Consider the following 25,140-nt stretch of genomic DNA (forward strand, 5'->3'; position numbering starts at 1 on the left):
TTGTCTTCGTTTTCATTTTGTGATCCCAATAAAAACTTTCCCACTGTCTTTCCATCTTTACTTTCTCCCACCACTGGATTTTATTTCTCCATAATTATTCTACAGCAGTCCTATTCATTTTCTAATAACTCCTCAATGTTATTATACATCTTTTCAATATCTTCATTTTTATACTCTGACTTTTGCATATACACCTGAACTATTAATAGATCTTTTGACAGCATTCCAATCCTTAAAGCCATTACTCTATCGTCCAGATACTCTTCCTGCTCCTCTATTTTTTACAGGTATTCCTACTCTGTTTTTTCCTTTTTCAATTCCTGAATAATATAAAACAACTTCACTACTTCTCAATTCTCCTCTTCCGTCCCATTTCAGCTCGCTTATCTCTACTATATTCATTTTATTTATTTTTATCTCTTTCTTCAAGTTTTCCAAGTTATGTGATGACAATAATGTTCTCACATTCCTTGTACCTATCTCATTGTATTGCCTTTTCTATGACACTTCTTCTGCCGCTTCCCTAGAGATCCGAATGGTAAGCCATTTTACCTCCAGAATATTTAACAAAAGAAGACATCACCATGGTACCTAAATAGGAAAAATTAATATATAAGTATTCTGTTGCCTTCTGTATCATAATGTCGTGGACTTTCTATAGTAGTTTCTTCCGCGTTTGAAGGCGAATAGAATTAGAGTTTGGAGGTTAATAGAATGCCTCAAACACCTATCGCTCATCTGCCCTCCGAAAAGGCTGTTGGCAGTAACAGCGGCGGAGCTCCTTATTCTGGGAGCTGTTCGGCCTCTTCATTCGTTAGCCGCTTGTATATACCAACCAACTTTAATGTTCATAATCGTTGCCCCCTCTCTAGTCCGGGGAGGTGAATTTCAGGATTTACCCTACATGAAATCTAAGACCTAACTGACATTTATTGTATTCTTTAATACTTTTAGAAAGAGGGACTTGTTTATGGGTATTCTTTTCTAATACGGATGACAATCTGTTTTGAGTGGTTTATTTATTACCCTTGTAAGTTAATGTTAATGTTACAGAGATGCGGAATTAAATTGAATTTGCTAGTAAGATCACGAAAGATAAAAAATAACATTTTTATCGGTGTTATTTTTATCTACAGTTTACGGGGTAGCTGTTCTATTTGATAATTTTTTTCAAACCCCTGTTGAAAAATCAGTTTAGAAAATGAATTTTTTCGTTTCAAATAATTTAGAAAATGCACCAAATAATTCAGCTTCAATGATATTGATGGAATTATATTCAAAATAAAAGAAAAAAATAACATTTTTCCGTTCACTGACAGATCTACTTTAAATTCTCGAACCACTGTAGTGAAAGAAGCATTCAATTAAGACCTATTAGTAGTTTAGGTTATATTAACGTACAACAATTTTGGAAAAGTAAAACGTGGGATAAGTGCGAGACGACGCATGATGTAACTGTGAAATTTTCTTTTATATTTGATAAATGGTAAGCATATTAATAAAAATTAGTAAAGTTGATTTTGCAGCTGAATTTTTCAGTTTACTTGCTTTGTTTATAACAAACTTCGTTGAATGACAAGTTGAAATTTAGTTCAACGTTTTTATGTTATTTCTTTATTAATATTTATTTTTATTAAAGATTGACCCTCTCCAGTAAATCGTAATTATTTCTTTTTTTACAACTAATTATTTGAGATTTGACTCCTTAGAATTTGTTTTTTTCCAAAGCATTCAGTCGGCAAATTAAACAGTTTTTCTTAGTGTTTGTTGGGTTATTATTTGTGATGTTATGATAGCTTATGCCAAAACGCCCATAGAATAGATTGTTAGTATACAAGTTTACCAGATCGAGCTATGTTCGTTTAATGTTACACCATATAATCAGTGGAAGCTCTTTGTATTTATACTGAATTACAAATTTATATCAAGAAATGTACCTGTCAAGTTAGTGTTTGAGTCCCCACAAGTAAATTTTTTTTTGTGCTGCAGAAAATTAGGCTCTGTAACCTACACTGAAGCTCAAAAATTTTTTTCTACAAATTATTGAATCCTCTGAAGTTTAAGGATTGACAACATTTCAAGTTATCTTAAAGAAATTTGACTGAAAGGTTTTTATCTTTGACACAAACCTGGGACATTTTATAAGCCAATCGGTACCTTTTCCAATTGTTGCTGGTAGTGACAATTAATGTTTATACAAACATATTTTTGAAATGTAGCATTGTGGTTACCTTATCTTTCTATTGTTAACTTCTGGTGTTCCAGCCGTTTCTTTTGGTGCATTATTACCATATTGTGGAGTGTTACAATGTTTGTGAAGAAATATTGTAAGAGTGTAGAAAATCAACATCTTTTCCCCGAATTTCAAGAAACAACCAGAAAAGCCATAAAAAATTTCATTTTAATAAATGCTGTAATTTAATTACATTACATCAAGCAACATACTATTTAAGGTAGAAATGTTTCTTTTTTTTGTAAAATGAATGATGATTGGTGTCGTAAAATTATTTTGGGATAAATTTTTTTTTTTAGAAGTCTGTGCTTAACACTGAAAAAGTTGCTTTATAGAAAACATTTTTGTACTAAATTAAGACAATGGCTGATGCATGACGTGGAAAAATTCATCCCAAAAGAAATATTCTTGTATTTGGATTAATTCATTAAATTTTGAATCCAAGTTAAGAGTGTTTAAAGAAACTTTTTTAAAAACAATTTTAAATTGTGTGTTAATGACCTGAAAAATTAATAGGTTTGTAAAACATTAGATTATGAGGTTATTCTGAGCAATTATTTGGTCAGCTTCAATTTTGTTCATACTTTAAGATTATAACAAAAAAACATAGCCTATCCTCAAAAAGATCTTTGATATCAAATCAAAATTTTTAATTAAAATAAATAAGCAAACAAAAAAAAATAAATCAAATATCAAATAAAAAATTGAAAACAATGGGGAAACAAGACATAAAATTCACGAACATAACAAGAACTAATTAAAATCAAATCACTTGAACATAAACCATGCTGAGTTAAAGAAAAAATTATGATTCTACAAGCAGAAAAAAAAAATTGAGGAAAATCTTCATCCTAAAATAGAAATAATTAAACAAATTTCAGAAAATAAATTTAATGTAGGGATCCAAGTCATACTCATAACACAAAATAAACTAAGTGAAGGCAAATAATTTAAAAGACCCCCTTTACAACAAAAAATCTTTGTCTACCTAACCTATCATAAATAATACCAATTAAGAAAAAAAGACCAGAAGAAACAAAACCATGAGCAATCATAAAAGACAAAGACCCAATTAATCGTAAACCAGTCATTGTAAATAAACCACAAATAACCAAACTTATATGACAAACAGAAGAATAAGCAACAAGAACCTTCAAATCTCTTTGAACTACACAAAATATTCTAATATAAAAACAACCAGACAAACAAATACCAATAAAAAAATAACCATAAGCCATTAAAAAATAATAAATGATAACCTAAACAACGAATAAATCCATAACTCCCCAATTTTAACATAATACCACCTAAAATTATAGAACCCGAAGTAAGAGCCTACATGAGCCTTAGGTAACCATAAATAAAACCCAAATAATGGAAACCTAATTAAAAAATAAAATAAAATAATAAATATAAACTAGAAAATGATTAAACGTAACGGGAAATAATCAAATAATTACCAAAGGTAAGAAAATAAAACTCCTTTCTAAACAACTTTGAAGTATCTCTAAAAGGCTGTAATAAACCAAATAAACCCACCTTATTAGGACCCTTTCGAAACTGAATGTAACCTAAACCCCTTCGCTCAAATAAAGTAAAAAAAGCAACACCTAAAAAAATAAAAATAAATAACTAAAAATAAACATTTAATAACTGTAAATTACATAAAAATTAAATTCTAAATTTAAAGCACTTAAATCTGCCAAATTAGTAAACAAATTATTATATTATCAAAAATCTTTTCGTACCAATTAGAATTATAAAAAAAGAAGTAGAAACCAACATGGCTTACGCCGGCTTGAACTCAGATTATGTAAAATTTTAAAGGCAAACAGACCTTAAACTGTAAAACCTACCCCACAGATATTTTTAATCCAACATCGAGGTCGCAAACAAATCTATCAATCAGAACTCTTCAGATTTATAACGATGTTATCCCTAAGGTATCTAAATCTTAAAATCAAAATACAGGATCAAAAATACATAAATAAATGTAAAAAAAATTTAGATTAAAATTTTACGAGTCACCCCAACAAAATTTTATTTACAATAAATGAAAAAATAAACAAAAAAAACATTTATAAAAAAGTAAAGATCTATAGGGTTTTATCGTCTCTCATCAGCAATTAAGTTTTTTAACCTAAAAATAAAATTCAAATTAAAAAAAAAAATAAAGTATAATTTTCATCAAACCATTCATTCTAGACCTCAATTAAAAGACTAATTATTATGCTACCTTAGCACAGTCAAAATACTGTGGCTATTTAAAATCATTGAGCAGGCCAAACCTTTAATAAAAAACTAAAGGACATGTTTTTGATAAACAGGCAAAATTATTTTTTGGCTAATTCATATTAAAAATGTTTAAATATACTAATTTAGTTACAATTAAAAATATAACAATTTAAATCCAGTAAAAAAATAAATTAATAAAAAAAGAATCATTAGTCTACAACGAACTTTAAATGATAAAAGACATTAATCCAACAAAACAATTGAAAAAAATAAATTATAAAAAAAAAGAGCTTATCCACCTTAATTTTAAATTTCAAAATGAAAAAAAATAAATAAAAAGAAATTCTTGATTAAATCAAACTACCAGATAACCAGATAAAAAACAAAAACGAATTTAATTTCAAAATGACTCTAAGCTGATAAATAGTTATTCAACAATAAAATACAGTCCAAAGTAAATCTTTATTATTCATGAAAAAAATCTAATGAATTAATTAACCCTGATACAAAAGGTACAAAAAATGTATTATTCTAAATTAAAACTTAATTATCCCTTACAGTACAATTAACTAAAATTAAAAAAATCAAATAAAAAAAGAAAGACACAAAACTCAGATCTAACTGAATTGAACAGCTAAAAATATTTATTGTAAATAAATAAAACCCAAAATCCGTTTCTAGATATACATTCCAGTACATCTACTTTGAAACAACTTATCTCAATTTATGAGAGTGACAGGGGATATGTACATAATCAAGAGCAAAATTCAAAAAATTAATTAAAAAAAATTACTATTAAATCCAAATTTCAAAATTAATAAAAATAAAAAATAAAAAAACAAAAATTAATGTAACCCATAATAACCTTTATATAACTGCATCTTGACCTAACATAAATCTAAAAGAAGAAAAAGAAAATAAATTTTCATTACATTCAATGACAGCGATATACAAGAAAAAAAAGGTACACAAAATTGTGGACTATTATGGACGATGTTATTTAATGGTGGATATGAAATTGTATATCATCATATTATACTTAATGTTATACAGGAGTATGAAAATTATCAATGTAGTGATGCCAGTACAATATTTTATGTGCAGTTTCCTATCATGTGAATGTTTTTGAAAGTTGTAAAAAGTATTTCATCCATGATATTAAGAATGGGTAAATCCATCAGTAGTCGTGGTTCCATATTTTTTGTTACATATCAGTTAATTCTTAGCTGTTGTCAGTTTTGTTACGGTTTTGATGTCATTTCTTAGTTTTGGTGATTTGTGTAATTTATTGATATGTTTGTTGCGGTTTATACAGATATTTTAATATAGGGATGGATTATTGTATTTGGGTTTTCAGTATCCCAAATTCGACCATTCATTCTGTTAACTTTCTTGCATGTATGAAAGGTTACCTTGTCATTAAATAACAATGTATCAAGATAGTTAGGATTGTTTTTAACACGGTGACAAACTGACATCGTAGGCGGCAATCGTTTGGTTTAATGTGATGAAGGAGTTGTATTTAATTTGTATGCTCACAAATGGAGTCATTTATGAACATTGTTGTGAGCAATGAAATGAGAAATTTGCAGTTCTTAACTAGCCCACCTAATTGACTTTCTTATACTGGCAGCGAATGCATTGTGTTCACGTTCCACAGTCTTGTCACTAACTGAAACTTGGGCGATTTCCAAAAGAGATGGTTTGTGAAAAGAAACTTCCAGTCTCTCAAAGTCGTATCCTACTGATGAGTAGACTTAGATGTAGGAGGATCAATATTCTATTCAGTTCGTACATGCTGTTGGACGTGCATAACTGATTGAAACTCCACTAACAAAAGCACACACTGAATCTTCTGGGGAGTTCCCATACATGTGGGGTCTACATCTTGATTGACTATAATCAGCTTGCCTGCACATGTGCATTCTGCTAACCTTGAGAGTCAGAACAAATTATGGAGATTCTTCCTGTCGATTGAGTCTACTTTTAAGAGATAGACATTTTTTCTAAATATGGGATATCACTTTTGGACACCTTTCACCTGGACACTTTGTATTAGATGAACTGCCTCACGATGTTTTAGCTGCATGTTTTTTCCCAGATCGGTCAAGTTTGGAAACATTATATATCATTTTTTGCATTTCTTCCTTGTTTTATTTTTATCATGATGGATGTTTTTCATCTTTGTATTTCTTGTGAACAACTGTTTTTCAAATGGATCACTTTTTTTTAATAAACCTTTATTTACAGAAAAATAAAACTAAAAAAAATAAATAAATTTTTTTTCTTTTGCAGCCAGTAACAAGTATTTTTTTCTATTTTTACAGATCATAACATATTCTGCCTTCTACTTTAGTTTTCCATTCCCTCAGCCCTGTTCTCACCAAATTAAGTACCCCTGATTCTGCTCTCTCTCTCTCTCTCTCTCTCTCTCTCTCTCTCTCTTAATTTTCCTTTTTTTTAAACAGAGTTATATGCACCTTTTATATATTATTACTCATGTAAAATAAATAACTTATGTAAATTTATGTGCAGTATATGTAGATTTGTGTAAAATAAAATTAACTTAAAAATTAAAATTAACTGTGTAAAGCATTAAATATTATATATTTTTAATTTTTCTGTAAATTTTGACTTTTTGAAGAGTATCAAATAAAGTTTGAAAATTTTTTTTAAAATTTATGTAGTGTGAAGTACATTGAGCTAATATCCTAGGTGAGCTAAATTTTGTAAGGTTATTATTTTTTTTAATGAATTTTATTTTTAATTTGTTTATATTTAATATATGTAACTAGGAATTTCATTGGATAGAATGTGATAATGTAATAACATTTTTACATTATTAAATGATCGCTAAAGGTGTCCATACGAGGGTCTGTTCCAAGGTAGTCTATTATTAAATGACTCACTAAAGGTATCCATTCTTTAATAATGTTTAATGTTTTACTTTTTTTAACTTTTCTAATAATTATTTAAAATTCTATAATTTTATACTAAATATTTGTATATATCTCATCACTTTATGTTGGTTTTATTTTTTTACTTGTGTAGAATTGAAACTTTTTAATTATTTAGAAAAGTAATTTCCTAATTTATTTTTAAAGAATTGTAAAATAAAACTTGCAAAACTTTCTTACACCTAAGGTTTAAAAGATGCAAGAACCTTGAATTTGGAGATGTTTTATAAACGTTTACCTTAAATATTTAGATTTTTTGAATAAATATTAAAAGTGAAAATGCACTTGTAAACTCACTATTCTTTTAAAAGATAAAGCTGTAGTGAGATTATGAATCATTCAGTGATAATTAAATCTAAAGAATGTAATGGGCTCCAGTTAGCTCACCAGCTGGCCGTTAAAATGTGGCGATAAAGCTGGATTTGCAGAGTCCAAAGGAAATTTTGCATGTTAGTGAAGTTTTATTAAAAAGTAAAGAAAATTCACTACTTTTAAATGAATTTATACGTACTAAGAAAAATAACATAAGAAAATTCTAATAAGTGGATTTTGCTCATATTAAATGGATCGTCACATAAAAAACTGGGTTTTATTGTCATTTTTACAAGTGAGGTTAAATTTTAAGTCTGTTTTTTTTTTTTAACTATTGAGTGTTTGTTATTTTGTTTTAGGTAACAATGGTCGGTGTAAAATTGGAGAGTAAATCGCTTCAACAAAACAAAACGGTTGAACGGGTCTGTGCTTATTATAAAATTTGAATTTAAATTAATACAATGTCTTTATTATATTAAATAAAAAACAAAGATGTCTCATATATGTTTACAATTTGGCCAATGTGGAAATCAGTTAGGTTTTGAATTTTTTACTGTCTTATATAATGATATTTCTAGTTCAGATGTAGGTACTTCTTTAAAATCAAATTTAAGTTATTGTTCTAAAAGTAGGCAGAAATGGTTCCGACAAGAAGAAAGTGGCAAATGTATTGCACGGTCTGTTCTTATTGACACAGAAAACAAAGTGATAAAAAATTTAAAAAATCAAACGAAATCAAACAGTAATTGGAAATTCGATACGAGTAATTGTATTTCAGGAAATACCGGAGGTGCAGCTAATAATTGGGCATTAGGCTATTGCGTAAGAGGTCCAGATATTTGTGAAAATGCTATAGATGTTATAAGAAGAGAATGTGAACGCTGTGATAGGCTTCAAAGTATTTTAAGTTTTAGTAGTTCTGCTGGAGGAACTGGTTCGGGTGTAGGCAGTTATGTGATGGAGAAATTATGTGACGAGTTACCCAATAAGTGTCTTATGAACTTCTTGGTTTTGCCTTTAGAATTAGGGGAGACAGTTACACAAAATTATAATACTTTATTTAATATATCAAAATTATATGATAAGACCGATGCAATATTTTTTTTAGAAAATGATTATTATCATAAAATTACAACTTCTCGGTTATTGATAAAAAGTTGTACTTATACCGATCTAAATGAGGTAATCGCTCAACAAATTGCATCTATATTTCAGCCTATAAGCGGTCAGTATAACATCTCCGATGCAATATTAGATTTGGTTTCTCATCAGTCTTACAAAATTTTAACAATTAGAACTGCACCACACGTGCCATCTAAGAGTAGTCCGTTTGAACCTACACCAAAATGGGGATCTCTTAAGAGAACTCTTGAAAAAACATTGAAAGAACCTTTAGGAGTTAGAAATAATTTATTTGAAAATGATATGAATGAGATAGTGAACAGTTCTAAATCGATTGGAAACGCTTTAATTTATCGTGGTTTGAATTCCCTTAGTGAACCTTCAGTAAATGAAAGAACGTTATTTGATACAGATTCAATGTATGTTGATTGGATACCAAAGACTGCTAGATTTATTACATTACATGAAAATAGAAAGTTCCTTAGTAAAGATAAATATGTCACTTTAGTATCAAATAATTCATTGCTATGGCCATTGTTAGATAATTTTATTAGTAAATCATGGAATACATTTATACATAACGCATACGTACATCAGTATTCAAAATATGGAATTGGAAATGATGAATTTTTAGAAATGTTTTTGAAAATGGAAAGTATTTTAAAAAATTATAAAAGTCTAAATTAACTTACTGTAGCCTCTGTGGGTCTTAACTAAAGAACTGAAAAAATTATTTGAAGTGGAATCGTTTTTAAAAAAATACTAATTACTGAAGGAAAGTACTAAAATTTAAAATTTTAAATTTTAATTTAAAATGAATTGGTTTTTAATGTAAATAATCTTTATTTTGTGGTTTTAATTAAATTAATGTAATTATTTTTTAATTTGAGTGATTGTATATAATTTTTGCTGTTAAAATGAGCTTTTATTAAATATTACTACTTTTACTATTGCTATAATTATTATATTTTAAAATATAAATTAAATATTATTTATTGCTTTCTCGGATTGTGAAAAAGAGACAGAGAAAAAGAAAGAGAGAGAGGGAGAGAAGAGTGTGGTTGAGAATTTGTCATATAAGGATTCCCAATTTTAATTTTTTCATATAAGGATTTATCCCAATTTTTCCATGAAGATTTCTTGGATTTTTTTTTCAAACAATTGGTTTAGAACAAAAAGACGACTTTTTTAATCCTTTTATGCAAACAATCCATAAATACTATACTTATTCATGCTGATTTGCTGTTTGTTGTTTGAATATTGCTTAGTTCCTACCATCTGTATTTGACAGATGGTAGGAACCATCTGTCAAAGTTTGAAAGTTATAAGAAATTATATATATATACAGATAAGGGTACAGTGGAAGTACCCTTTATAATTTGATGGTTGTGGACATCTGGAATATCTCAGGAAATAGCATTCTGGAAATTGAAGGATGATGTTCTAATGGTTAAATCCTGAATCCACATTTAATAATTCGTGCATATAACTGTACTACCAAAGTTAAGACACTGATATAGTCGCACTGTATGTTCTTGTTGGCATTTATTGATAGTTAATGAACGCACAGTTAATGCTACTTATAATTTAAAAAAAGTTAATACATATTATAATGGATTAATAGTATACACAAAAAATAATAATGTACATTAGTTTTTTGGAAATCTGAAAAAGTAAATTATGTTGAAAGTTTAAAACTTATTAGAATCAGTCAGTTTGAACTTATATTTGATAATAATATTGTTGTGGGGGAAAAACAGAATTTTTCTAATTTTCCATTCTTTCAAAGAAACTTTTGATCAAATGACAAAATTTATTTGATGTAGTGTCCTTGTTTTTGCAGGTTGTAGAAAATCTGGGTATTGTTGATAAGATAACTGACTATATGTAGTCATGGACTGTATGGATACAGATTTAACAAGAATAAACAGAAATTGTTGTATACATGTTCTTTAAAAGCTAGACAAAATATTATCTGCACAGCTTGAATAGTGTATTATGTTATACAATTCAGAGTGTGGTAGATGTCTTATCAATCAGGTGTTGCAGTACTACAATAATTCAAAGTATGTGTGGAAAGACAGATTTTATTTTTGTGATTTTATGGAATTGCTCTATTAGACAGCAGTTTGTGATGTCTGCCACATTAATCTTTTCTTTATTGTCCGATTGATATTTTTGAAGGAGTTGAAAAATAATTTTTGAGCCAGAATTAACTGTCACATATTTAGTATGAATTTTTCAGTACAAAATTTATTGCTGCTTTCCTCTTTATAAGAGCTTGTAATAATTTGAATCTGATTTATTACTAGTGAAAAATTGAAGTATTTACTTGTGAATTTACAGTACTCATAATAATATTTTGTTTTTGGGTGAACTCATGGCATCAGTAAATTTTTTGTGTCGTATTATTTTTCTTTTAAAAATTATGGGATCCTATATTACACAAATTTACCTAGATTTATGAGTGTGAATGATGTTAATGTGCATTATGTTAGATAAATGTTTAATTTTTCAAATTTAACTGCTAATATAGATGCAAAATTTTAAAGTGGGTGTAAAAAGCATTTGTTACCCATAGAGTTTGAAAAGCTAAATTTGTTTTTATTCTCAGTTGTTAACAATATAAATACATTGAACAGATAAGGAGACTGAAGATTATTATACTAATTACTTAATTTCATTATAATTTGCTGTATGATATAGTAAATTAAATGAATAATTATCGAGTGACTTCTAAAACACATTCTGTTATTTGCTCAATTTTTGACTCAAGCATTCTCTAATATTTTAGCTTTCTCTTATGGTGGGATATCATTTATATAGTGGCCAGTATCATTTGTCTAATATCATTTTAAGCATCATTGATGTACTGATAGTAAAAATAGGGATTACTTGGACAGTTTTTTGTTCCTTCATTCAAGAGAATTTCTAAGTGCTTGATGTTATCATTCATTTAGTTTTAGATACATATTTTTGTGTTTATATTATGGGTGTAAAGTTAAATAATTCTTTTATTTGCTATAAGGTTACACATTTTATTCTTTTGTTTACTTTCTGAAAATTTAATGTCAGGAATCAATGAGATGAGTACCTTCCCTTCCCTGAAGGAAATAAAATATATTTTAAATTTTGCTGTTTATTACATTATCGTACTAATATATTTTTACATAATTTAGTTGGATAAATTGGAGTATTGTATATGAAAGATTGATCAACCGTAGTATAAAAACATAAGATGCATCACATAACAAGGTTGTATTTGATATGACCTTTAACTAGATATTAAAATGCTGCACAGTAATTTACGAGCAAACTAACCAATTTATGATTGGAGTGCTGTCCTATAATCTAGTTAAATGGATAAAGTTGAAAGAAAAGTTTAAGGAAATAATGAGTCCACTGATAATTATTATTTACTTTACTGTGTCAAGAAGGGAGACACCTTAATAGTATTTGTTGGTGCATTACTTGATATAGTTCCTATTGTATTCATCCATAGAAAAAAAATCATGAATAGTTGCTGGTGCAAAACTCAACCCGATGGGGGTTGAATTACCATACCATGTGTGTCCTTTACAAAGGTGTCAGTGAGGCTATTTTGTTATATGCTGCACCTGTCTGGGCTCACCGCTTGGCTTTTAGGTGTTATGCGGACATTTTTGCTGTGGGCCCAGCGACTCCTGTTGTTGGCTTTTATAAGCGGTTATAAAACAGTCGCGTGTGAGGCAGTCTGTGTTATAGCCAGAGTCAAACCAATAGATGTCTTGGCTAATGAGCATAAGAAGCGCTACATTACTTTCTGGATCTCCATATTAACTGCATGATCCATGAGGAGTGGTCTATAGTGGCTAGTTTTCTTCGCACCCTTGCAGTGTGTAGGTCTGCAGAGGGAGTTTAATCGAGGTATTTGATCATGGTAGGATCCTGGGTGGCTAGAGTTCCAGCATAGGTATTGAATTGATAGGAGTTAGGTGCATTGGCATTGTTCCATGGTTATATTGGTATTGTTTGTGATTTGATTGGGGCTCCCACTGCCCGGGGTGGCCATGCTGCCGGGGTTTTGGTAGCTTGTGCGACTGGGGCTTGGTTTAGTTACACCGGTGGCAGCCCCTGATTGTGACTTGGTATTGCCACTGAGACTCCATGATGAGACCGGGTGGGAGTGCAGGGTTTGTTCCCGGTTTCTGCATGAACCGGGATGAGGTTATGTTCTCCTTGTTAGGTGACCTAATTTGGTTGACTTGTTTGGGTGTGGGTCTGAATTTCTAACCCACCGGGTTGGTCTAGTGGTGAACATGTCTTTCCAAATCAGCTGATTTGGAAGTTGAGAGGTCCAGCATTCAGGTCGTAGTAAGGTCAGTTATTTTTACATGGATTTGAATACTAGATTGTGGATACCGATGTTCTTTGGTGGTTGGGTTTCAGTTAACCACACGTCTCAAGAATGGTCGAACTGAGACTGACAAAACTACATTTCATTTACACTCATACATATCCTCTGAAGTATTATCTGAAAGGTAATTACCAGAGGCTAAACAGGAAAAAGAAAGGTCTGAATTTCTATGTTGCGTAAAACATAATTGTGGTTGGTATGAGTGTAGCACTGATTTGACTTACAACTCGTTCATTTTCTGAGGCATTTGCAGTCATGTGCGGTGTTGTCAAATTTAGACTAGGCATGGGGTCTGTCCTTCTACAGTCTCGTTTAGTTAGTTTGAGGGAATCATGTTAGGTTGGATGTGAAGATGTCCGTTTGAGGCCTATGTGAAGGCAAAATTTGATTTGTATTTTACTGATGCAAATGTCTGCTGAAGCATTTACATTTGGTGACATCTCGACTGAGGCCGGGCTAATGACTGAGATGTAATCAGTTAGGGAGTCTAAAGATGACCTCCGGTGAAGCCCCTCAGGGCTTGGAAAGAAGGGGGTGGTGTGGCGAGCGGTAACATTACAAGGTGGGTGTTTTCTCCCTACAGAGTTGGGATGGTGCATTACTTGATATATTTCCTATTGTATTCATCCATAGAAAAAAAAATCACAGCTAAGGGAAGTGAAGAATCAAAATAAGGAATGATGAACTTCCAATCACCTTGGAAGTTATTGTGGTAGTTAACTGTTTTTTCTAAACCAAAAATTGTGTAAAAAATATAGAATCAAATATCTATAGAATTTTTAGGAGTTAGAGTAATTTTTGCCAAGCAATGATTTTTAATTGGTATGATATTTTTTAGTATTTAAGAAATAAGATAGTGGTCAACTGATTTGTTTGATATTGTGGAACTCTTTGAACATCTTGTGTGCAGATCTTTACTTGTATGAAGTAAAGGAAGTATTGTAATCGCGAAAAATTTTGGTTTTCAGATTTCAACGGAAATATCCATTTTGACCATCCCTGAATCCATTTGCGTGACGTTTGTACGTATGAATCTTGCATAACTCAAAAACGATTAGTCATAGAATGTTGAAATTTTGGATTTAAGACTGTTGTAACATCTAGTTGTGCACCTCCTTGTTTGATTGCAATAGAGTTGATCAAAAATGTCCAAAAAATTTGGATTGAGAGCTTTTCAACAATATATCATAAGTGGTACTTATTTTCATTGGTTCCAGAGTTATAGCCAAATAAAATTTTAATTAATGAAATATTTGGATCTTTCAAGGGGAAGGCAAATCAATTTGAATCAGACTTCATTTTCTTGTTTTTAACCTTTTTTTTTTTTCATTTAAATATATTGATTTATTACTAACCTCTGATTGTAAAAAAAATTTTACAATAAATAATAATTCAATCACAATAAAAAGAAAAAAAATAATAAATTTTTAGTGAAATAAAATTTTATGTACTTTTCATGAAAAAAAAAAAATGTGTGTATGTAATTTAATAGGCATACAAGGAAGTCATGTGGTGTCCACATCAGATTTTTTAAATCGCAACCTTTAGGCATCTGGGTCCATAATTTGTGTAATGAGGGTATCTGTAGTGTGTTACATTCCTGAATTTCCTAGACAGGATGTGGTTATTTAAAACCTGATTTCAGAATGGTGGTCAGTGATGTTATTGAGAAACCAAGTGTTAAAATATAACTAGAATGTCAAGCTTTGAAATCTGAATTTCCTGCACGGAAACCAAGCGCTAACCTTCTGAACAATGACGTCCAGTAATTTAATAATTACGGAAGCATTAGATAACTTTTTTCTACATTTTCAGGCATGATTAAGGTGTACTATAAGTGCTGGGGTTACAAAAGATTTGTAACCCTTTTTTATAATTTCTTGCAGATGCTAAAAATTTGGGCAAAATTGTACAGTGATAGTTTTCTCAAAATTATATAATATACTATTTTTGAGAAATTTTTCTTTGAAATATTATGCAGTAATGCTTGTATAAAAGTAGTAGTGTGTGCTGGTTGTTAAATATTCACATGTTGCAAATTAATTGAGTTGTTTCTAACATTGCTTTCTCCATTGAAATACAGTTTCCATGTAAATATATTACTAAAATTAATTTAATTATATTTTACTAAAATGAGGTGTTAATGGATTTTTTATTCAAATTATTTTTAAATCCTTTACTGATTTAGATGGGTGATAAATTATTTATTTATTCAGCAAAATGAACAGTATTATATCCATTATATTGTGCAATAAAATGTGTGCTCTGATTTACCAATATATCTTCAGTCACTTAATCCATTGTGCTAAAACTAAAACATTTTACACTAATGAAGAAAACTAACAGCTTATTAATGTACTGTTTTGCAATAGTAAAAATAATTTATTTTAATCTTGTTTAGCTAGTTTAACTGAAATATGTTATTTGAATTACACTGTATTGTTTGTTTATCTATTTAATGTATTATAATATTATTTTTTTATGTTTGCATCTGATAATCTGTGAAATCTTTAATATTAAAGAAAAGAAAAAAACAATAAAACTATCAACAGAAAAAAAACTTGTATTTCATTTTTATCCAGAACTTATTTTATCATTCATCGGGTACCTAAATTATTTTTCTTGATGCTTATTAAAAGTTAGATATTATGGTAATTTCTTGGATTTATAATCCTGCTTGTAGTATTAACATTTTTATTTTTTTTAAATACCAACTTGGAATTACTGTTTTTTTTCAGTTGTCTGGAAAAAAAACAATAAAATTGACTAATGTGTTGTTAAAATAATATTAATATTTTTATACTACGACGATTGATTGCTATAAATTATTTCTTATTATACTCATATTTAACAACAATTAAAATCATTTATTACAAAGATCTAACTAATAATATATCTAATATAAATCTAACAGTAATCAAATTTTGCCCTCTAGTAGTTACAAGGTGTATGTAAATTATAGTCTTGTTATTGCTTTATTTTTAAATTTAAAACAAATTCTGTTATTTCTTAGAGTGATTTTTTTCTATCCATGGGGTAGATTTTTTTTCTACTAATACTATCAATTGCAGTAGCTAAGTGCCATAATAAGGATTTTTTTTATAAACTGTTTATATGTGTAACCTACAGTGTAATATTGGTCTTAAAAAATTTCCTTGAGAATTTGTATGCTGAAAGATGTTGCTCCCATGTTTGTTACAGTGTTACATTGCAAATTATAAAGTGGGATTGCTTTCATCTGGACTTTCAAGGCTTTTTGATGTCATTAATGGTTCTAAAATGATGATTTTCAGTTTTGAGAAAAAAGTGAGGACTTTGATCAAGTTGTGAAACCATTCACTGCCCTTGTAAAAAATTTGAGATTATTGCTGTATGACAAAGAGTGTGTTGTTATGGTGCAACATCTAATTTGTCTGTACATTAGGAACCCTTTTCCTTAGCTTTTTAAGAACCTAATGATAATTTTGATTAACAGTCTGACCTTAAGTCATAAATTCCTAATTAACTGCTGATGAAAAACATGAGAATCGATTTGATTTTTAATGCACTCTTAATTTCTTAAGCAAGGAGATGCTTGTATGTTACTTTATTTTGGTGTTAAAATAAGTTTCCAGGTTGTACTTGAAAATACATGATTCATCTTCTGTTACATTTTTGAGAAAAAAATTTTCTCTTCACCTTTTTCATTTTCTGACCGCTTGAGAGTTCTCACTGTTTTAGAATACTTATTTTTCATTTAGAAAGTCTGTGGAGTAAAGCTCATCTTCATGGTTTCATGGCCTCTAAAAATGGTTTAGCTATCTGAAAACTGGTATTCTGTACAGGGCGTAAACCTTGTAGGGATATTTCATTGTATGATATAACTTATGCATCTATAAACAGTTTTGCATTTCCACTGAGTTTTATGCAAGAATTTATCGCATGATATTGTAAGAAAATTTGTTTGTCCATTTTTATAAAACACCACAAGCAAACACATTAGGATAATGTGTTCTAGGTACTCATGTGATAACAGGCTGGAATTGAAACTTGTACTGGACATCAAGAAGATTTGTACTAGACATTAAGTTTATGCTTTCGCTCACTACTTGAAATTTCTCATAATTTTTAAAAATTCAGACCTGTATGTTATACCACAAGTGTCACAGTATATATATATATATATATATATATATATATAATTAGATTATTTTTAGAGTAGTTATGCACTCTGGAAAGACTGAATTACCGATTTTGTTGCTCCATTGGTAGACAATGGATTTATATGAAAAAATAACAAATGTATACGATGATGGTGGTGGTGGAATTTAGCTGTAATAACTATAATTGACTGGCTGTATAATATAGCATTAATATTATATACGCTAATGGGATTATCTTGATATTTAATAATAGTTTTCTTAACTAAATAACTACACTAGAGGTAACTACTGCTTGACCTTTTATCTGGAAGTTGTTTTGAGTAAGTCTCCTTACAGTCCTCTTACAATCTAGTTCTTCTAGAACATCTTGGGGAATAGCACTGTGGAGATTGACGGATGTGATGTGGGAATAAAATGCCCTTGTCCCACTGACTGAAATCTTATTAAATTCGTTATTATAGATTATGGTAGTTAAACGTTGACAAGTGCAGTTTCACTATGTATTGTTTTGTTTATTGGTAATGAAATATTTTAAAATACTTTTTCAATAATATATATTTTCGGAAGTTTTCTACTAGGTGTAATATTATTGTCGTCTGATCTGTATTTTTCACTGAAAGCCTGAGTTGATACAGTGTTGGTTTTCAGCTTTCTTGAAAAATTAGTCAAGGCTCAGCCGATTGATTTCTCTTGTTAGTATTTTGCTTCTCCCTAATTTAACATTATTTTCTTTAACAACTTTAATTTTATTGCCTTTAATTTAAAAAAAAAGTGGTTAGTTACTTTATTGCAAGATCTTTATTGGTTTCAACCTTTTTGTCATATGAGATTAAACCGATCATCTATATTTCCTGATTTACATCTTAAAAACAAATTGCTGATGTTATGACTTTGGTGTTACACTTGTGTTTGGGATTGAAATCATTTGAGTTGGTGATATCAAGCCATTTTTCAAAACTTACTTTTTACAGGGTTGTAAAACTTTTGTTTCATTTATTGCCCATATTCTCAATGGGATTTTTTATTTTAAAGTTCTTCCAGATCTCTTTTACAGAAAAATCTCACTAACAGAACTTTTAAATAACCAATCATAACGCAATCATAATCCTCCACCATTTACATTGGCATGTATCATGTAGTATTAACATGTAAAGTGGGATTATTTGACATGAGTAATAGGTGTGTCCAATAATGGTTTATAATAGTTTATCATTTTTTAAAGATTGTCCCATCTTATAACAGTTTGTAATGACTACTAGTATTCAGCAGCTATTGGTCTTTTTTCAATTTCATGTAAATTATCCAGAGGTAATCTTTATAGAACCTGATGCAATTTGCTGATAATATTGGAATTTCACATTCATTTGAAATAGTTGTAACCCAACAATTGGATTTTAAAACTACATTATACTGTGCTTTAAGTTGTCCAGCTTCTTCCTTTATGCATTCAAATTTTTTTGTCCACCTTTTAAACTCTGCTTTATTAGTGAAGTATCAGACTTTGTACTGTTGTAGGATAGAAATGTGAGAAAAATAATAGAATTGAAAAAATGCTGAACATGGGCCTTGACAGTATTTCATGTATCATTTCATTTTTCGCATTTCCTTAAATTAACTTGTGAATACTCTACTGATGTATTGGGAAGAATAGTTTTACATCCTATTTTATGCTTTCCATTTTAATTTTATAACATCCAAGTGCAGTTTTTCCTAAGTAAAATATAACATAAACATTGATCTAGTACTTAATAAAAAATGATGAAAACTATTGTCAGTTTTCATTAATTATAATTATTTTTCTGTTCTAAAACTAAAAATCATCTGATATTACAAAACAATGAAAATTAAGATGTGTAAGAAAGGTCCAGTTTTCTATTAAGTAAGTGTATGTATGGGATATAGTATTTATGAATTGTTAAAAGTGGCATAATCTTTTTGCTGTAGTTTCTCAGATCTGCAATACAGTATTCAGCGAGATCTATGTAAAACATTGGTTAATTTTCCTGTTTTTATCTTTTTCAAAGTCTAATTCAAAAATATTTAACAAATTGAAATCAACATTTTTGCCACTGATCAAAAGCTTCAATAATTAGTTTTTGGTATATTTTTTTAATTAACCATTGTTTAATGACTCATGATCCACTTATAAGTAAAACTCAATTTTTTTTGTTTAGTCAGTGTAAATCTTTTGAAGTTGTTGAGAAAAATGTGCACATAACATTTATTACCTTACAGTTTATAACTGGTTTGTCATTTTTTATTCAGATGATATGAATTTTCGGAAAATGAATGAATTTGCTTACATTTTAATTTGCATTAAGTACGTATATATTTTACTCATCCAATCCTGGGTGTGATTCTCATCTAGGGTCTGCCAATTTTTTCATCAACTCAGTCCTTTCTTATGATGATTCAAGAAAGCTGCACAAGATCTACCTGGAAACTTTCAGATTGGATGATACATCTGTTGTTTTTCTATCTTAGTTGCACCAATAAACCTGCAACAAAACCAAAATGAAATGGGGGAAAAACAGAACAAATTCTTTAAAAATAAAGAAGTTAAATTTAATAATAGAAAACATAAAGTAAATTTTTTTAAGTTTTTAAAAACTAATTTTTTGGGTAATAACACTTTTTTCAAGATGTGGTTTTACAAACATACTAACTTTAATTAACAAAACGATGCCCAGTCTAAATCTGGAAATTGTACCTAAGGTCCAATATAATATATCTACAGTGGTCTATTGAGATAAAATTTATTCTACTATTATTAAGTCAGATTATAAAAACATCTCTTTGAAGTTGTTTTGACACCTTTCAATAACTACAAAATCTATTTAAAAAGTTGACGTACAAGGCTTGGCTGATAAATTTTGCACATATATACAGAGCATGTGAATGAAAAGAGACATTGGAATGAAACAAAAATTAATAAAAGTAAAATACTGTAGCTACTAAATGCAGTATTTATTTTTCAATATAATCCCTGTTTATACTGATACACTTTTCCCAATGTGTGACAAGTTTTTGCATTCCATCACATAAAAATTCTGGTGGTCTTTCTTGAATCCAAGTGGCTACAGCTTCCTTCACCTCATTGTTGGTGGTGTAATGATTACTTTTTGTAATGATTTGAACAGGCTCAAACTTCAACTTGCAGAGAGTCATAGGGAGTTTGCGCAGTACCCATCATGCACAGATTTTACAGTAACCCAGTTGCTCGATAATATGGCCAACTTGTTCTTTAGATATGCCTAACTGAATAGTGATGCATTGCTGGATTTTTCGTCGGTCACTTTGAAGCAAATTGTCCACCTCCTTTCGATGTTTCTTGTCAGTCGCAGAAACTGGTCGTCTACCGTAAGGTGTGTCTTCAATTGTTGCTTTACCAGCTTCACATTCATGAAATTTCAACGCCCACCTATTCACAGTATTCCAGTCAACAGTTTCATTACCGTAAACCGCTTTTAAACAATGAAAAGTATTCATAGAATTCACATTTTCTGCTGTTAAAAATTTGATTACTGTGTGCTGTTTTAACTGTGCTGGTTTGTAGCGGGGGATTTTAGGTATCATGTGTTGCCATGCCCAACTCGATAGAACCTTTTGTCTCTGTGTAGTATGCTAGTGTACAAAACTTTATCTCCCGAGCCTCCTATTTTATGCATACACTGGAGAGGCCTAGTTTTTTGGAAGCACATCAGCCTCAGGTACAGCTTTTTTTTTGTGTAGCCATTAGAGAGGAAACAATGAATATCCTTAAGCAGCTTAACAAACAGTACTTTCCTTACCTAATTACACTGATATCAGCGGAGTATTAATTTACTCCATAACCTTTGCATGAATCCAGTAAGTGGAATTTTAGCCAAAAGCAGAATTCGTGATCAATAACAAAAAAAACAGAATACTGATAAGAACAGAGGGATTAATCATATGAGAAAGTGGTGGATAATATGGATTAAATGGACTATCCAGAGAGGACTGCGAAATGAAACAACAGTCCCATCCAAAGAAATAATTTAAGGCTCTCTCAAGGCAGTGGATATTGTTCTGTCCATAAACATCATTACTCAGCATGAAATCTATACATTAGTGAGAAAATGATGTTGGTTTAACTGGCTTTAAATATTTACTAACATCAATTTATTTTTTCTTAAACAAACTCAGGCTTTGTTAATCAAAATCCATGAATATCTCTAGAATTATGGTTTGTGAAAGTAACCAGCTAATCATTTCCTGTAAGCCACTAACCTGCTTAAGGGACTGCATTTACTTATCTCATGCTTATTTAAAAAAAAAAAAAAAAAAAAAAAAAAAACCATTGAGGTCGTATAAACTTAAAGAGCTGAGATTTTGGAGAGTGAAGAATTTAATAAATTATTGAAATTAGATTTTATGATGTAAAAGAAGAAAATGTGTTGTGAAAAAGTAGTAAAGAATAAGTAGAATTTACATGAATTGAAAAAAATTGTAGGGGAAAAGTAATGTAATGAACATGTGGAAAAATTTTAGTAAGCTGACTTAAGTTTTTCGGAAAGGTTTGGGAACCTAAAGAATCAAGATTAAACATTGTAAGTTGTTTTAATATTAGTGAAAACAGCAAAAAGAAGTAAATTTTTCAGATTTAGATTGAATCTAATAACCAATTACTTAGCAATGAGTTTAAAAAAATTCTTGTTATTCTTGAAAAAAAAAAGGTTAAAATATAAATTTAATCATTGGAAATAAAGGAATTTATGAGACCAATTACAGTGTACTGGTTGGTCATGTTCAGAATCAGGTTTCATGTATTCCTGAAACATTATTAATTGAATCCTTCTTAACTAAGTAAATTACAATTTTACTTAGTCAAGTCTTTTGTTATTCATTGTAAGATTAGACGGACATATGATAGTCCCAATATATCAGTTAAAAATTAAATGATTTCTAAAGTTGACAAAAGAAAAGATGGCAGAGAAAGCTCTGCCTGCCATCTAGCAGATGGTATTGGAAGTTGGACCAAATGAGACCTGAATGTTTTTGATATTACACAAAGTGAAGATGTGTTAAAGAATCTGATATAGAAACATAGGACCATTTTTCTTTACAGAGACTACTTCAGTTACTACCTGTTTACTTTCCTGAAAAATGACAGAATAATGCTAGCTTGAAGAATACCAGAAGGAACATGCCACCATTACATTTAGAATGCCACCACTACATTCTAATTTGGTGGTTAAAAATGTACCTGTAGAAAGATTTCATGATTTGCAGATCGGTAGAGAAGGACCTATTTCTGGCCATTATGAAGTCCAGATTTCATGCAGTTGAATTTGTTTTTCTTGAGCTGTAAAAAAATAATTGATTAATTTATGAATTTATTCCATTTGTGTGAAAGAGTAATGGAAGCTGCTGTTACTATCGTAACAGAAATGAGTTGGTGATTGCTGGTAGAAACTGAGTGTCTTTTGATGTTTATTGTAAACAGTGACCATTACTGAAGATTATTAACTAAGGTAACAAAACTTATATGCTATAGTCGTTTAAAAAAAATAAATTCCAAGGTCTACTGAACTGAAAGTTACCAAAGCACCAAATGTTTTAAAAAACTGTGTTTGTCACCGACTGTGTTGGTGTTAATCAAATTATTTTTTTATCTGTTCATCCATGTGAACAGTTTTAAAACTACTTTTTAGTTCCTTCAGCAGTTATGATTTTATTGATTATCTGCTGTTCTTTCTTTTTCTAGTTCCATGTTGTACATTTTGATGTTGGTGGTATTGGAATTTGACTGGTTCTTGAGAGGTTAAATTGTTCAAAATATATAGTTATTTATGTTTATTCAATTAATGTATTATCTTTATTAGTTTTAGTGTGTTTATGAATTATATATTGTTCTAGCTGATGGAAAATAGGCAGACATTAAATATTAAAATTAGGAAATGCCATATGTAGCATTTATAACACACGCACACACATAGAAGCAGTAAAATCTATTAGTACACTTAAATTAAGAAAAACATCTTAAATAAACTAAGGCAACTACATACTTGTACATACTTTTGAAATAAAAATTCTTCTTAGTTTTGATTGCTCTAGAATGTTCTCAACAACATTAGTAAATACAGTTAAGCTGTACTACTACTACTGCTCCATGTACTTGAAAAAAGGACAGCCCTGCAATCTATCAGAAGTTATTGAACAAGCATTTATAAAGTGGTTCAAAAAAATCAAAGTATAGAGTTAAAAAATAAGACATTATAATCTGAATTATTGTCAGATTAAATACATAAAATGTTTATTTTGAAAAGTTTAACGTTGAAGAACAGTAATTAATGTAATGTTATATATATCAGTTGTATTTATACTGATAATGTGTAATTTGAATTCCATTTTTTTTTTTTTTTATTGAAGTGAGTATAAATATATTTATTACTTTTAATTTAAGATGCAGTGAAAAGTAAGATGTGTCTTAAACTTAAAGTAAGCTAATAAATATTTATTAACAGATTTTATCATTTTTGAATGAAAACAATTTGAAATAAAGTTAACAAATCAATGCGATTGATATATTAAATAAATGGTTATTCATTTGAGTGTAATCAGTTTACCTTCATTTTATTTCAATGGGGCCTTTCGTATTATCTTGGACAAACAATTTATGTTATTTCTGTGCTCAAAAAAAAAGTTATTACTATTATCAAACGCATTAAAAGATTGTAATAATGCCACCAGTAAACTTCATTTTATCAAGTATTTGTCATTAATAGAATATTAAAAGCAGTACTGTTATTCAGTAAAAAAAGTTATTCATTGCATTGATTATATCAGTAATTGTAGATTTACTATTTCACAGAAGTAATTGCTCCAAGATTGCGTGGGAAAATCAAGGCCTGAAATTAAAGTATTACATTTAGACTGTGCCAAAGGTAGTAGTATGATTTATAAAAAAGAAATATTTATGTAGAAAAATATCACGGATTGCTCAAATATGAAAAATGAACTCATTCATACTGATGAAATGTAAATAATTTATGTTGCCAAAGATTACTCCAGTTCAATGGGAAATAAAGTAAGTTCAGTAGGAAATAGAAAATGTTGATGAAGTTATTCTTTTTTTCAACATACCACAAAATTACAACTGCTAAGTGTGAAAAACAAGGTTACAATAATAAGCTATACCTACATAATGTCAAGTTACAATCATGTTCCAGGTGAGAGTAAATTAAACTTGAAATTTTGTAAAATTTAATAGTTTGGGTACAATCAAAAAATGTTTAAACGTCATCAGATTGATGGCCTGACATGTTCATGATGAAGATTAATCTTATTTCTAATGGAGAAAATTAAAAAAGTTTAGGCAGGAACAACAGTTGAATGGATAACTAAGACTTGTGATTAATTTCCAGACATTATCTTTTAAAGTATTGCTTACCAAATACTTTTGATAACTTGGAATAACACAGTTATTTGTGTGACCTATCAGCAAAATCTGATAGAGATGGCAGCAATATTGATAATTTAAATTTGTTAATTATAATTAAAAGATTAAAAAAATTATGAGTTTTTTTGTTTTTATACTTTAATTATTATTATTATTTTTTATAATGGTGTTACTATAAATAAAGTTCTAATACTTTTAAAAGACAAAAATTAAAAATAAATTGAATAAATACATTCTAGAAGTTTATAGTAATTGCATTAGATATGATTTTGTAAGAAAAGTAAATATAATAATTGTTTTGTAATTAAAATATTTGATGT

The 25,140-nt window shown here is 29.2% G+C and overlaps 2 protein-coding genes across 4 annotated transcripts in view; both read left to right on the plus strand.

Annotated features, from left to right (window-relative positions):
• Positions 1 to 1,365: 1,365 nt before the first annotated feature.
• The window catches only part of LOC142328596 (uncharacterized), a 50,144-nt gene continuing 26,369 nt past the window's right edge, over positions 1,366 to 25,140 (plus strand). The window contains exons 1-3 of one of the 3 annotated variants that reach the window (XM_075372382.1): positions 1,366 to 1,486; positions 8,097 to 8,159; positions 14,224 to 14,277. In XM_075372382.1, coding sequence (XP_075228497.1) covers positions 1,484 to 1,486; positions 8,097 to 8,159; positions 14,224 to 14,277 — 120 coding nt within the window. In that variant the 5' untranslated portion in view covers positions 1,366 to 1,483. The remainder of the gene's footprint in view (positions 1,487 to 8,096; positions 8,160 to 14,223; positions 14,278 to 25,140) is intronic. The other 2 variants (XM_075372383.1, XM_075372384.1) reach the window with 2 other exon arrangements.
• Positions 8,166 to 14,215, plus strand: LOC142328595 (tubulin delta chain-like). The gene has a single exon (XM_075372381.1). It carries the CDS (start codon positions 8,230 to 8,232, stop codon positions 9,544 to 9,546), a length of 1,317 nt encoding a protein of 438 aa, XP_075228496.1. The 5' UTR covers positions 8,166 to 8,229; the 3' UTR covers positions 9,547 to 14,215.

This window comes from Lycorma delicatula, chromosome 8, assembly GCF_047948215.1.
Source record: "Lycorma delicatula isolate Av1 chromosome 8, ASM4794821v1, whole genome shotgun sequence".
NCBI lineage: Eukaryota > Metazoa > Arthropoda > Insecta > Hemiptera > Fulgoridae > Lycorma > Lycorma delicatula.